Source organism: Harpia harpyja, chromosome 4, assembly GCF_026419915.1.
Source record: "Harpia harpyja isolate bHarHar1 chromosome 4, bHarHar1 primary haplotype, whole genome shotgun sequence".
Classification (NCBI taxonomy): Eukaryota; Metazoa; Chordata; class Aves; order Accipitriformes; family Accipitridae; genus Harpia; species Harpia harpyja.
In genome coordinates, this window is record NC_068943.1 from 29,025,389 (window position 1) to 29,041,187 (window position 15,799).

At 41.3% G+C, this 15,799-nt stretch overlaps 1 protein-coding gene across 7 annotated transcripts in view; it reads right to left on the bottom strand.

Annotated features, from left to right (window-relative positions):
• ELF1 (E74 like ETS transcription factor 1) overlaps window positions 1-15,799 on the bottom strand; it is a 94,335-nt gene that overhangs the window by 5,527 nt on the left and 73,009 nt on the right. For all 7 annotated transcript variants that reach the window (XM_052786044.1, XM_052786045.1, XM_052786048.1 and 4 more), the window contains 3 exons: window positions 13,615-13,698; window positions 10,346-10,538; window positions 8,220-8,687 (listed from right to left, as the gene is read on the bottom strand). In XM_052786044.1, the coding sequence (XP_052642004.1) occupies window positions 8,220-8,687; window positions 10,346-10,538; window positions 13,615-13,698 (745 nt within the window). The remainder of the gene's footprint in view (window positions 1-8,219; window positions 8,688-10,345; window positions 10,539-13,614; window positions 13,699-15,799) is intronic.

The following is a 15,799-nucleotide window of genomic DNA, read 5'->3' on the forward strand; positions in this document are numbered from 1 at the left end:
GCTATAGGGGAAACGATGGCCTTGAGATAAACGGGCAAAGTTCCAGGGACTTTCCCCATTTGTTCAACTGACTGGTTGCAAACAACTCATTCAGTCAAGCTAGGAAGAGCGAGGGAGGTGAAGGGGTGGGATGTGCTTGTCAGAACCACTTCAGATGCCTGAGTCAAGAGGCAATCTCTTTTGAGTGACTATAGGAAGCATCAGCCAAATGCAACTCAGGAGCTCCACCGTCACTGCAAACTGCCCGACAGCTGCACTCCTGTACGTGATCCTCAGTCGCCAATAATCTTGTCAATGCTTCACCCCAGCCTATTGCCTCATAGCCACTGGCCCTTCTACAGCCCAAGCCACGCAGACAGGAGCTGCTAAGCAGTCTAGGGGGAGATGTGCACGAGAGGTAGAAAGGCACTGGATGCCTCCATGCCCAGTCTGAACACAGCCTCCTCCGAAGGGAGGGCAGAACTTGCCTGTTCTTGTCTAGCTCTTTGCCTGGACAAGATAATCTCTTACGTCAGGAGGACAGAGACAGAGGACTCAACTCTCAAGTCTGGTGTCCTTGTTACTAACCCATGCAGTCTTACATTCTTCTTTCCAGAATTTTTCAAAACTGCACGTTCACCTGAATTAAAACTCGGAAACTTTGCTACTAACAGAGACCTGCAGAAACTTCACCACTTTCGACAGTGCCAAAGACATGTAAAAAGAGCTCCTGTAGATAGCTTCTCATTGTGCAGAAACAAAATTAATCTGTCTAGATGACTCTGAAGTCCCTTCTGCTGTAAGCAGCCTTCTTCCGACCTACCACAGAAATTAAATCAGACCTTGGCTTAAGAAAAGGTCTTCTCAGCTGCAGGAAAATCAAATCAAAATGTTTGGTCATAACCAAACTCTTTGCTGTGATGGAAGCTGTCCCTGTTGTAAATGTGTTCTGAGAAACACACCCTGTTGTAAGCTAAATGAGAGTTTCTTGTAGAAGTCTATTGAGATCACACCAGCCTATTTCTGACCAACACCTCCCTCAGGGACGGCATTTTCCTCACCATCCTGAAACTTGAAATGCAGTCAAGCCTTCACATAAGAGATGACAGAGATCAGCAACAATTACCTGCCTCTCTTCCTCTGGGGAAGGCTACAGCAGCAGTGAGCCAGATACAACAGTATCTGCTAGTCAGTGCGCTGGAGATTTTCTACTGCAGGCCTTTCTTTGGAGCATGAAGACCCAATTTGTTGCACTGGCGGAAGACCTACTGTCTAACTGCAAAGAGAAGCAAAGCATGAGCACTGATGCCAGCCGATCAAAGTAAGGCCTTCCAAATATTAGCCAGGAGTTGTTTCCAATTATCTACAACTCCTCAGCTGGTATCGTATTCCTTCGCTCATGTTGCCCACCAAGTCCCAGGGAGCCCTAGTGAGCTCTTTACCGAGACTGACACCTATGATGGTTTTTATTCAGCATACCTATAGGAATGGCAGAGGAGTGAAGGGCTACAAAATTAGCTGACATGGTGCAGATTTGACTGCCATTCTTATTCAGGGAAAGAGAACTGAAAGCAGATGGTCAATGCAAAATCTCAACAGGACAGTGCCAGACTGCCTCCCTGTGTCTGTGTAGTTATGCAAGCTCGAGCAAAACCAATATAAATACGGTGTAAAGTATGATTACAGAACATAATGGTGACATTCACTGCACAACTTACACAAGCTAACGTCTATACATGGCACAAGATACAGACACTTCATTTGAAACAGCAGCTGTAATCACATTTTCAGAGTTGATAAACTCACGCTAGACAAATCTGTCTATTTTTCAGCATCAGCATAGCTGCAGTCAGACCACCGAAACATCACAGCCTGGACACAGAAACAGATTATGGAACAACAGCAGAAAGCCTATGTGTTTGCTTGGGGTAGACATGACTTTCAAAGGTAATTCCCTCTGCTTATCAGGACAATCCACCGTGTTGGCGTATTGTTGGCTTCATCACTGTTCTTACAGAGAATGCTCATGCCCAGAAAAAACACAATTCACCTTCAGCTACTTCCTTCTCCTCTTGAATGAGGATCTTGCCACTGTAGTCCACGCTTGTGTCACCTTCAGGATGAATTACTGCAATGTTTTCTACCCCAAAGGTTGCAAAAAGGTCAAGATGAAAGCTGGGGCTGATTCATCATGTAGCAGTTCTCCAGATCAGAAGTGAACACACAAAGCATATTCCACTGGTCCTCTGTGGTCTGTATTAGCTTTTCCCCCAGCTACAGAACAGAGTCAGGATACTGGTCTTCTAACATGCTCTGTCCAAGCTATCACAATGACAACTTGAAAATACAGAAAAGAAACAATAAACTGCATTTTGATAGAAACATTCTGTTTAAAACCTGAAGTCTGCTAAAGCATTGCACAGGATCTGTCAGCAGCCAGCTAACTGCAAGTTTCTTGGTATACAGGGCTGCCAGCTAGAAGATTCAGCCATGTCCCACACAGTCTATAACAGAGACATATAATTTTAAATTACTCACAATATGATCTTCTCTGAACCGTTATATACATGAGAACCTCTTTTCACTCCATCCAGAAGACACTCCACCTTAAATCACTACTACTCTAGACTACAGGTAAATGAAAATGCATCTTTCTTTATCTGCAGCCCTAGTCATTTAAGGGAGAAATTTAATTGCCCAAATGTAGGCACCTTAGAGCCCTGTACGATGTCCTAGACCAGTAAGTCCCTAGTCTTACAGGAGACGTACACTTTCTGGAGCAACAGAAAGGATGCCCTTTATGCTCAGAATGACTCAATGCACATGGAGCTCAATCCCAGGCCTACTGGCCTAGGATAAGGAATTGGCTGGATGGCCGCACTCAGAGAGTTGCAGTCAATGGCTCGATGTCTGAGTGGAGACCAGTGACAAGTGGTGTTCCTCAAGGGTCTGTATTGGGACCGGTGCTGCTTAACAACCTTTGTCAGCAATGTGGACAGTGGGATTGAGGGCACCCTCAGCAAGTTTGCCAATGACACCAAGCTGTGTGGTGCGGTCAACACACTGGAGGGAAGGGATGCCATCCAGAGGGACCCTGACAGGCTTCAGAGGTGGGCCTCTGCGAACCTCATGAAGTTCAACAAGGCCAAGTGCAAGGTCCTGCACATGGGTCAGGGCAATCCCAAGCACAAATACAGGCTGGGAAGAGAATGGATTGAGAGCAGCCCTGAGGAGAAGGACTTGGGGGTGTTGGTTGACGATAAGCTCAACATGACCCAGCAATGTGCGTTCACAGCCCAGAAAGCCAACCGTATCCTGGGCTGCATCAAAAGCAGCATGACCAGCAGGTTGAGGGAGGGGATTCTCCCCCTCTACTCTGCTCTGGTGAGACCCCACCTGCAGTACTGTCTTCAGCTCTGGGGCCCCCAACAAAGAAGGACATGGACCTGTTGGAGCGGGTCCAGAGGAGGGCCACAAAGATGATCAGAGGGCTGGAGCACCTCTCCTATGAAGACAGGCTGAGAGAGTTGGGGTTGTTCAGCCTAGAGAAGAGAAGGCTCCAGGGAGACCTTATTGCTGCCTTTCAATACACAGAAGGGGCTTATAAGAAAGCTGGAGAGAGACTTTTCACTAGGGCCTGTAGTGACAGGACAAGGGGCAACCGTTTTAAACTGAAAGAGGGTAGATTTAGATTGGACATAAGGAAGAAGTTCTTCTCTGAGGGTGGTGAGGCACTGGTGTCCCTGCCCATGGCAGGGGGGTTGGAACTAGTTGATCTTTAAGCTCCCTTCCAACCCAAACCATTCTATGATTCTGTGATGCTTCAGTGCCTCTGAATTCCAAGCTAAAACATAACTACTCCAATAAACCAGGTATTCTGGTTAACCTGTGTCAGTTATTCTGGTTTAAACAGAACAATTTTACAAGCACTAAATTCACAGAGACTTTTTTTTTCTTCCTTAAAGAAGCTGGCTCATTGGAAAAAGTTAGAAATAAAATGCTCATTCACAGAGCCATTTTTGCCTTATCACTGGAAAGACGTGCTGCCAAATTCAGCTCCCAGTTACACGACTGAAGACTGCAATGCTTGCATCCATCGAGCCACAGCGGTTAGACCTGCACAACAGCAGTAAGTTTGCAATTCTGAATATTCCCACTGCAGATACTAGATGTCTTCCCCTGTCAGCAAAACCCAGTTTGCATGACCTGACCCTACTCCTGCCCTGTTTCCCAAGCTTGAGTTAGCACCACATCACAGCCTTTCTGTTTAGGCACTGAGGCATCTGTCCCTAGCAAGCAACACTTCTCCTTGTCTCCCCTGCATACAGCAGCACCAAAACTTGTATAAAAAGCCCATCAAAAGCCACCCAAAAGCCAAGACCTTTCCACTTCAGACTAAGACATGACCCTCCCCTCAAAGTACACAAAACTCTGCATGAGCTTTGTGCAGCTATAAAGGAAGGCACTGCCTGTCTCCTGTGAAGAACGAACCCCTGATTTCCACTGGCATGCCCATTTATTTGAAAAATGCAAAGAGGCCCTGGGGAGCAGCTGCCACGCTCTCCCAGTGATGCTCTGGGACTAGACTTTACCAGGCAATGCTGCCCAGCGCAGGGGAGGGATGGTGACGCAAGCCCTTCACAACATTCTTCAAATATGATTCTTTTACCAAGTCCCTCAGCAGAGAAGATGCATGTTCAGACTTTTTCGCTAAAGGATACGGTTAAGTGTTAAGAAGCCAATTGTTTTGACCTCAAAAATCCTCAATATTTTCCCTATATTTTTTTTCTTCTCACAACACAACAGAAGTAAATTGCTGCAGAAGGAAGACCATTTATTTCCATGAAGAAGAGAGAAGAACATTTATATGAATAAAACTTTAGAAGCTACATTGCATAAGACAGATTACATGGGTCCAAGACGTTCACGCTTCAAGGCAGAGCCCAACCACTAACCAGTATGCATCAGAAAACCTTCTGAGGATCATTCCCAAACCCTAGTTGCCATTTCGCCCAAAAGCCCTTGACTACCTACATGCCCCAACCTCTGAACACCAACTGGCAACCAGTGTTGCTATTTGTCCTCATGCTTCCTTATAAAACTACTATAAAGTGAATCTAACCACACCCCTACAAAGAGTGTGCATACATCAGAAGGTCTGTCAGCTCTTACTCTATAATGGCAATCGTACCTGCTGTACATTTTCAAATCACGTAGACCATTCATTTCAACCCTTATGGAAGCCCCACTGCAGCAATTCAGAATGCGTACACAAACACGTTCAACTGCTGGAGATTTACAGCTGTTTGAACAAACCAACCCAAAATCCAGTCTGCCATTCTACCTCACCAAACTATTTGAAGTTTACAATTCAAAACTGAGCAGAAAAGTATGTGTCATAAATTGTATTTTTAGAGCCTGGAATGGGCAGTGACTACTGCACAGGACTCACCAGCACCTTGGTTTGCAGCTTGGCCCATCCGGATTAAAAGCACACCAAAAAAATCTGGGTTGTTTTTATTTTCACTCTAACTGCTCAGACGCCTTAGTACATTCTTTCTTAATTAGCAATACTTCTATACCATTCAGTAATTACATACTGTACTGAAAAGATCTGATGGGTCTTTTTTTTCCTTCATCTGAGACACTTCGTCATCTTGGCTAAGGAAAGTGCAATTGAAGACTTTGTGGAATAATTTAAATTACAAACAATGGTTTAGAACCAATGCAACACAGAATTCGAAGGCTTTAAGGCTTTTACTTCAGTCAAACTTCACACATGCATCATTTCTGCTACTTTTTCCCCCTTAGCTTATTGCCCAAGGTCAAATTGTGAAATACCATAATGCAATAATTGGATGTCATAATGTCACTGAGCAGCTTTCCAAATGTTAGGCTGGACTTCTTGCCTGCCTGCCTTATTAGGTCTTACAGATACTTCTGTTTGTTGTTACCATTTTTTATAGCATCTGTACTATTGATATTGGTTTTGATACATAATCTAGTGAAGGTCTAGCCTAGAGCTATTTAAGGGTGCAAATTGCTGAACTTTCCCCCCATTAATGTTTAATAGCATTATTCTACTGACTTAAATGGTACTGTATAGCTTCAATTATGTCTGTACTTGTTTCCTTTTACTGTAAAAGTTGACAAGGGCAATACAAGTAATTAAATCCTTCATCAACCCTGAAATCAAAGGATTGCACTGTACAGAGTAGCTTCATTCCTAGGCTTTAAAAACTTACAAGACATCACCTTGATGCAATTTTTATTAATTTTCTAAATGAATTCCAAAATGGGTTCTTTTGGGGGGGGTCAAATTCTTCATAATTATCTTTCATATAAACTTCTGATCAAATATAACCCTTCCCTCTCCTATGTGCATCTTGAACTAATTCTAGTTGGTTAGAACAATAAGCAAGACACAATTTTATTTCAAATCATGCATTTTAGAATTAAAAGACAAATGAAAACACATAATATCTACTTCAAAATGGTAACTCTTTCCAGTTTGTTTCACAGTGCCTACCAGTAACTATGAAAAATATTTTTGTTTTCATGGCCCAATGTATTTATTCCCTTGCAGCCTTTACTAACCAGTGAATTTCCCTTTTCAGTGTGACTTTTTCATATTGCAGCATGAATGAAAACATTTCATAATTTTTAAGGAAATTAAAAAAAACCAACCCAACAGGATTCAAACTAGGAAGTCCAGGGATAATTTTAAAGTTTGGGGGTTTTTTTACCCCAATGAAAGAACAGATAATATAACCTTTTTTCTTCATTGAAGCTGCAGTCTTAGTTTTGTCATTTCCTATATATAAATCTTCAGCCTCCTCAACTACTTGGTTATCTCCTAAAGTGTTTCTTATTGATTCTATTATATCAGTCAATGGAGGATGTTCTAAAGAGTTTCAGTTCTTCTGAAAAACCTAGCTGTTATTGCTATTCTGGATTTTCCTTTTATATAAGTGGAGTTTTAATAACTGACTAGCTTTTACAGAATCCCTCTAGCAGCAGAGGTGAGAGAGCAAAACTTATTCTTTGGAAGTGAAGAAATTATTTGGTCTCATTAGTGTCATTACTTACTTCTCTCTGACAAAATTGCATGGTTAGCCACAGACAGTACCACTCCAAATCTATTGGTGGCTTTGGATGTAGTTTTGAAAGCAAAGAATAGAGGAAAGGAGCAGGAAATAGCATTATTGCCATTTTGTGGCACAAAATGATAACGATTATAATGGTGATGTTAACACAGCAAATCTCAAAAAAAGGTGATGTTCATAATTCGTTAAGAATGTGCAGCTCCTGAATTATATCCTGAAGCTTTCCTGAAACAGCTTTAAGGTCCAGAATCACCACATACAACTCTGACATTCCTGTGAGAGGCCTAGATTACAAGAACATTTATTTGTTTTAGGACTTTTGTAGTCAGTGGAGATGAACAAACTCCAACAGGGGACGCCTCAGGCTAGGGTAAAACCAGGCTTAAGTGACTGTTTTCAAAGTCTCTTCAATTAGGATGCTGCTACCAACAGGTAGGTGCAAAGGAGTCATGATGTTTAAATGCTGTGTAGTGTTAGCCAGTTGACTTACAAATGAAGCGTGGAAGCATGACTGTCTCCCAAAATAGTCTGCAGATACACAGCTCCCATGAGATTATTCCGTTAATTGTTTTCTAAAGTCAAAAGAACATGCTCTTGTAACAGCAGCAAAATGCTAGAGTAGGTAACACAGAGCTTTCCCTTGTTGTAACTGGGGACAATACAAAAGATGAAAGAGATGACAAAAAATTCTTAAGAAAAATTAAGAAGCAAGAAGGAAAATCTTTTTGAAGGGATCATGCAGACACACCATGTATAATTCAAAAGCGAAGACACCTAACAGTCAATGAAAAAGCAGAGCCATGAAAACACTGCCTTTGCGGCGGGACAGAACTGATGACACCAATTTTAAAGAGAAGTTGTGTATTCTTCCTCTCTAAAGGATTTGCATGAGGCCTAATACTGCAGGAAAGATGTGCTTCCCTCCACCAAAGGCAGAGCATTTATGAGCATACATGTCGCGGTATGCTATAGTAACTCCCAATTTCTAGGATCAGCCACAAAGACACTGTTTCACTTCAACAGAACTGGGAGACGAGCATTTTTTTGAAGCGCAACAAAAAAATCTAGTCTATCTAGCCATCATCCAGTGAATTTATTATTATTCATACATTTATTTTCTGCACGTTTTCTTACCTTATATTCTGAACCGAGGGATTTAACGTTTCATCTGGAACATTACTGGTTACAGCTGCATGTCCTTCTGTGAGGGACTGCAATGGCTGCATTACATGAACTGTCCGAAAAAGCTGAGTGGGATGTACCGGCTGCGGAGATTGCATTGTCCTCAAAACTTCTGAAGTCAAGCCAGGTGTCTGCTGCTGTACAACTTCTACGTGCTCCTTCAGCTTAGCAGGCTTTGAGTTTCCTGTTTTTAGCACTGTGGTTGATCCTCCCTTTGTTCCCACGTTTGCAGATGCTCTAGTTCTGCTCGACTGGTTTCTATTGGCCACAGGAGTTGAGAGCAGAGTTGAATCTGATGATTCAGTGCTAGGGCTTGCATCTTCATCATCTATATAGATGAGATCTTTTGGCATTTCTTTAAATTGATATACTAGGCGCTGACCTTCTACTTTAGCCAGTATTCCTCTTTGGTAATAGTATCTGTTTAAAGCGTACACACATCAAGTTACACAGTGTTTTTCGGGGAGGGGGAAAAAAAAAAGGCAACCCCCCCCCCGAAAATAAGACCAGCAGTAACAAGTAAACAATATTTTAAGTGCCTATTTTCTTCATTACAAAGGAGTGGCCAATTTAGTAGTGCATTTTTTTCTCAAACAACTTTCTTTTACTGGTATGTCTTGCCACCTTTTAATTTCAACCTCAGATACTCTGAGAGAGAACTCCGTGACTTGGCAGCTCTGCTATCAACTCATACTCTTTAAAAGTTGCATGAAACTTGTAATTCTCCTCCTGACTCATACAGTTTTTCCAGTTACCTGAATTAATGTTTATTCACCAGTGAGCACGGGCAGACATTTTAGCTACAACAAAGCAAAGGGAATAGGACAGGAGAGCACTACTTGTGTTATATTTACAAACTAATATGACAATTTGAAATTACGCACACTGAGGTGAGGGGTGAAGGGAAATTAAAAGAAATGCATAGCTGCTCAGTTGGACAATTATCAGTCAGCAGATAAGACTGAAGCTTCGTGAATGTCTGCTTATTTTGCAAAGTCTTTTATGTATCAGAAAAATCCCAGCCCGATAGGCAGAGGCACATGATAAGATGTTTCAAAACAGTCTGTATGTTCAAGTTCAGAGAAGCGCAACCACACCTGAATTCTAAAACTGTATCTTGCACTGGAAACAGGATCATTTGCAACAAGTAGAAATAATTTCATTAATACAACTGAATTTAGGATTTTTTGGAGAAAAGTGATTCAAATTTTATGTAAAAGGCTTGCCCCACTTGGAATCTTCAGTCTCTTACTTTGGGGCTGACTGTGAAGATGCAGTTTTTGCAGCAGCCCTGAAAATGTCTGAGCTGAGACTGAAGGTGGCTGATGTGGGGCTGAGGTTAGTAAGGGTTACTTTTAGTTAGCTGTCCTGGTTTTGGCTGGGATAGAGTTAATTTTCTTCCTAGTAGCTGGTACGGTGCAGTGTTCTCGTTGTTGCTAAGTAGTGTTTATCCTAACTTAAGGATTCTTCAAGTTTCCCATGCTCTGCCAGCGAGCAGGTGCACAAGAAGCTGGGAGGGAGCACAGCCAGGACAGCTGACCCGAACTAGCCAAAGGGATATTCCAGACCACAGAACGTCACGCTCAGTATAAAAACTGGGGGAAGTTGGCCAGGAGGTGTGGATCACTGCTCAGGCATCGGTCAGCGGGTGGTGAGCATTGTGCATCACTTTTCTTGGGTCTAATTTATCTCTTTTTTTTGTTATATTCCTTTTCATTACAATTATTATTATTGTTGTATTATATTATATATTTTATTATTGATGATGTTATTATATTTTATTTTCTTTTAGTTATTAAACCGTTCTTATCTCAATCCACAAGTTTTACTTTTTTTTTCCAATTCTCCTCCTCATCCCACTGGGAGCAGGGAGGAGTGAGCGAGCGGATACATGGTACGTAGTTGCTGGTTGGGGTTAAACCATGACATTAGCTTATTTATTTTGCTGAAATAACATCTTCATTTCACAAATTGATAGAATACAAATTCTTTTCTGTTGTTATACAAATTAGATGAGGCATTTAACACATGCAAACACTAAGGCAACATAAACAGTCTATTATTAAAAATGCACATACCTGAGAGCTCTACCCATTGTTTCATAATTCATGTCAGGTTTGTTTTTGTGTTTTCCCCACAACCTGGACACAGCCTTGGAATCTACCAGTTTGAAAATGCCCTTCTCTCTTTGAGTCCATTTGATGTATTTAGGGCATGTAGCTTTGTCCTGGAGCAGTGCTAGTAAGAACTCCCAAAGATAAATTGTATTTCCTAAAATAAAAGTATTTCAGGACACAGGAAAAAAAGAAAAAAATATTAGTTAACCATATTTTATTAATGATGTAAATAATTTAAAAAATTAAGACGCTGGTATCTTTATGAATACATTATAATATATCATCAAGACTAGGAAATAGTGATGGAAGGGCATGGGAAGCGATTCTTGTTAGTTACTGTAATCTGGGTGCCCAAACACCCTAGCTACTGTCTGTAACCTACAGCGTCAGGTACCAGTCAACCCACAGCCACGCCATTCCAACACCAAACTCAGCATTAGTCACCTATGAGTACACTTCCCTCCTGCCTAATCCAGTTACAGAAGCAGTCACTATTGCTTTACCTCGAATAGGAACACGTTCAGGTCCATCCTCTGAAAATGCTGGAAATTAAGCCCTTGCTTAAATACTTTGCTGAATTGAGGCGAGTGTTACAATCCTTTAAAAGGCTAAACAAAATCCTTACTTTTAACAATTAGATTTATATGGGGCAATCAGTGGCATACGCTGAGGCAGGCAAACCTTAAAGAATAAAGTTCAGAAAGAGATTTTTTTTTTTTTTAAATCCAATGAGCGCTTGCACTTGCTGATAGACAACATTCAAATTTCATTTTACAAACAAGCAGGCACAAACACTTATATATGGAAGTCCATCACACCTGTTCGGTGTTTACCCCATATAAAGAAAGACTATTAAAATCACAGATTGTGAATACTTAAAACTACTACAAAATTTGTATATTCTTTTTTTCCAAAAGCACATATAAGGAGTCTAAACTCATATAACTAATGAGACCCTTTTCCCTGGTTTTTTTTTAAGGCTTTCGGGGTCTGATATTCTTTTGGACAATTGAAGCTGCACATAAGCTTCTTAGCGATATGTTGTTAGTTTAAGGAAGAAAAAATTTCTTGTATGAAAGTATCACCTCCCACAAGTAGCCGTGCAAAAACACAGCAAGGACAGCATGTGCAGATTTCTTAAGTTTCACAAAAAATTATGCCCAGTGCATCAGAATGTGACAGGATCCCTTTTCTTAGCTTCAATTTAAGCCGGCAGTTTTTTCAACTTTAATAACCACCGGTCTAAACTTTTTTCAACAAGAGGAGGTGTCTTACAAATTAAAACTCCCATACTACTGTATTATAATCTATATTTTGCAAATATTCAGCCAAGTCATCAGCACTGGCAGTACAAAACGTTAGCAGCTCCTTCAGCAGGTGGAAACTTGAAAAGTGAGCATCCCTAGAGAAAAAAAACACTGCCTCTGCAATAAATGTCTCCCAGGTTACATAAAATGCCAGCCTGTTTGCCTTCGGATACCCTGAAGGCAAAGGTTAAAACTGCTTAGGCATGACACAGTGTCAGCCAGGAGTGAAAGCATTCCCAGCCACTTACCATCTAATCCAGGGTACTTTTGTTCTAGTCTAGACTAAAAATGCTCAGCTGCATCAGGGCAATCTGATAATTTGTCACTGCTTAGCCACTGAAAATCACTGTGAACAGGACTGTCTGCAAAAACCACATCTGCTTTACTCACAGGCAGAATTTTTAACCTCCTCTGAGTCACAGCCCAAGAAGAAATACAAAGAAAGCATAGTTTTCTCAATACATCGCATCAAATAATTATATGGAGGGCTTGGTATTTTAGCATACATGTTCCCCTTAGGGGAACACTGTGGATACTGAGAGACAGGCAACTCTCACAATTTTCTAGCTGCTTCCTTGCCATGGCCAGTTATATTAATATCCCTCTTACTTCAATTCTATGTTCCTCAAAATGCAAAACAAATGCTTTTGTTGTAGCTTTTTTCGTAACAGGCAGTGGTTTCAGGGAACACGCTCCTTTTTAATTCCTTCTGAGTTAGCAATTTTGTAACAATGGACAAATGTGAAATATGGTGTATCCTTGCTATTATTGACAGAAGCATTAGACTCTTTCTCCTTTTAATTTTGTGGCTAGCTGCTTGGATATTTTCTATTATTTTATTGGAGCATAACTTGGAGGTTCCTCTGATACTTCTTTTTCATTTTTACTTAAAAATCAGGTTTTAATTTTTATAAAAAGCAACAATGCATACTCAAAATTGCTGCCATTAACCTGTTAAATATTTATTGCTTGCTAACATGTTTTTTTTCCAGTTATTGCAGAAAATATCCCTTCAAAAGAAAAAAAAAAATACTCATTTGTCAGTGTAGCGATTTTTCTGTTTTCAAGAGAGTCTGACATTCTTATGCCACCACCTTCCCCATTTGGCTGGGCTTCTGTCCGGGCAAGTACTGCACACATGCAAGCATATCAGTCCCTAGGCGTGCGTGCAGGCACTTTGGGTGACACAGGGGAGGCTCATTTCCAGCTCCCAGCTCTCCAGCGCAGCAGAACTCGGTGGGGGCTGGAGCATCAGGCTGCCATTCAAACACCAGCCCGGGCAGGGGTGTGGGTGCTGGACCCAACAGCAAAGCAACAGAGTTGTTGACAAAAGTGACAGGCACTACTGAACAGTTCAGTCTGGAGGATGTGATTTATTGTATCAGTTATGTGGTATTTATTTTCTTTTTTCCTTTTAAACACAGGAGCAATGAAAGAAGTATCAAAACCCCAAGTTTTCTGCCCAAGTCTTCAAGCTGCGTTATGACTTTCCTCAAAATTCAGGGCTTGGTACTTTCTGCTGCTGAGTGGCAGCTTTGATTAGCTCCTCATGCAGAATTAAGACACACACAGATGGAAAACGTTTTCAAAGATCATCTGTCAAAATAACCACAGCCCAAGAAACACTAATACAATGCAAAGCGCTCCCCAAGACTTCACTCAAAATGCAGCAGCCTCTGCGGGGGGTTGAATTGTTTCTAAGAAACCTTGCAACTAAAGTGACAAATACGTTATTCTCCCTAGGAACTGGGTATTTCACCATGAAATCTTGTGTGCTAATTTTTTTCTTGCCTTCAGATGAGATGTTAACCACCCCTGAGCATAAGACTGGTTTTACATCACAAAAGAACTAGTGAACTTTCTCTTTTCACAGGTCACTCAGAAACAATGTTCTTTTAAAAACTTCAGTGACAACTGACTTACCCTTTCCATCTTTGTTTTTCTTTTTCACAGATATGTTTGGAGTTGTAGTAGGGGACTCAGGACGAGATGGTTTTGGCTTCTTCCCTGAAATAAACCACCAGTAAGTCAACAGTAGCTTAAAAAAAAGGGAAATAAAAAAGAACAAGGACATAAAAGGGAAGAGATTTGTTTCCCCAATTCAGAGAGGATTCAATTTGTACTAAGTTAGGAGCTCAGTTCTATGCTAAACTTTTTCAATTTCTACAGCAGGACTGGACCCCCTATGCTCCTAGTGTACTTCTAGTTAAGATTATGCTCACTTTTCCAAAGTCCATGTACCTTGGAAATTTCTGTGGCTTTTTAGGTACTCTTAAGAGCACTTAAAACAGATGAGATGAGAAGAATGAGCTATTAACTGTAAGCAAGAGTTTAAACAGGAAAAGCTAGATAAAATACAGAGCGCTATCTTGTTCACTCATGTTGTGGACATGTGAAAACATTTTTCAGTCCTATTGTCTTTTACACCTTTCTCAACAGTGGCTACAGGTAAAGGAAAGTCACTTGTTTGTTTGTTAAGACCAGTAGAACCAGTAACAGGCTCTGAAAAAACACCAGGTTTTAGTCATAAGCACGGTGGCTCTATCCAGTGAGGAAGACTGAAAGGAAGAAGTTAGTTACAACTGATGACAAGAACGAAGAGCATTCGTTTGAAAATGTTGAGAAATCAACTACCTAAACATAAGTGGAGTAAAAAATACAAGCCATGCTGAAGTATTTTTCAATATAAAACCTTGAACCTATTCCTTTATTAGTTCTCAGTCCCTGCAATGGCAGCTTTTACAGGTAATGTAATTAATCAGAAACCTTCATAACTTTGTTATGAAATAAAAATTTCTCTTATCAGGTTTTGCAGCGATCGCTTAGTACACTGACAATACCTAAATTATTCATGTACCACCTTTGCTCTTTTGAGAGGCAGAATAGACCAAGCAGACATAGGACGCAGAGAAACATACTTCTAGTCCAAATAGCATATTGTCATAATTAAAGATCTAAATGAAAGTATTTTTCTTTTTCTCTATTTATTGCATTTCCAAAGAGTTTATGTTCTAAGGAGGCAAGACTAATAGGCCTGTGCAATCCCATAGACTATGACGTTGTCCTGGTTTCAGCTGGGATAGAGTTAACTGTCTTCCTAGTAGCTGGTACAGTGCTGTGTTTTGAGTTCAGTATGTGAAGAATGTTGATAACACTGATGTTTTCAGTTGTTGCTCAGTAGTGTTTAGACTAATGTCAAGGATTTTTCAGCTTCTCATGCCCAGCCAGTGAGAAAGCTGGAGGGGCACAAGAAGTTGGCACAGGACACAGCCAGAGCACCTGACCCAAACTGGCCAACGGTGTATTCCATACCATGTGACGTCCCATCCAGTATAGGAACGGGGAAGTGGGGGCAGGGATTCGCCGCGCGGGGACTGGCGGGGTGTCGGTCGGCGGGTGGTGAGCAATTGCACTGCGCATCATTTGTACATTCCAATCCTTTCATTATTGCTGTTGTCATTTTATTAGTGTTATCATTATCATTATTAGTTTCTTCTTTTTCTGTTCTATTAAACCGTTCTTATCTCAACCCACGGGTTTTGCTTCTTTTCCCGATTTTCTCCCCCATCCCACTGGGTGGGGGGGAGTGAGTGAGCGGCTGCGTGGTGTTTAGTTGCTGGCTGGGGTTAAACCACGACAGACGTTCTACTTTTGGTTTTGTTTTTAGGGGCTGTTTTAGTAAGGAAACGGCTCTGCTGCGGAGTATGAGTGAGGGTTTTTCACTAGCTCTGAAAAAAACAGCTCAGTGCCCGCCTGTGCTGCCTGCTTTGTTCTATGCTTCCCAGTATCTATAAAGAAGTCATAAGAAACACTGGCTTGAGCACTCACCTTTTGACATTAGCAGTCTTGCTAAGTCCACCTTTGCACCTTTTTCTTTCTCTTTTTTTGATAGGCCATGGGGGAGGAGGGATAGCTAATTGAGAGTGCTACAGTGAGGAAACTCTAGTAATGCCTGGAGTCCTCTAATTTTCTTGCTTCCATTCAGACAGGATTCATGACTGGGGATGGGACACAAAGTTCAGCCATCGTCTTGGCCAGTAATGTCTTCCTTGATTTGAATGGAGATGGGAGGGAGGAAATTCTACAATACTGGTTTTTTAATATATCA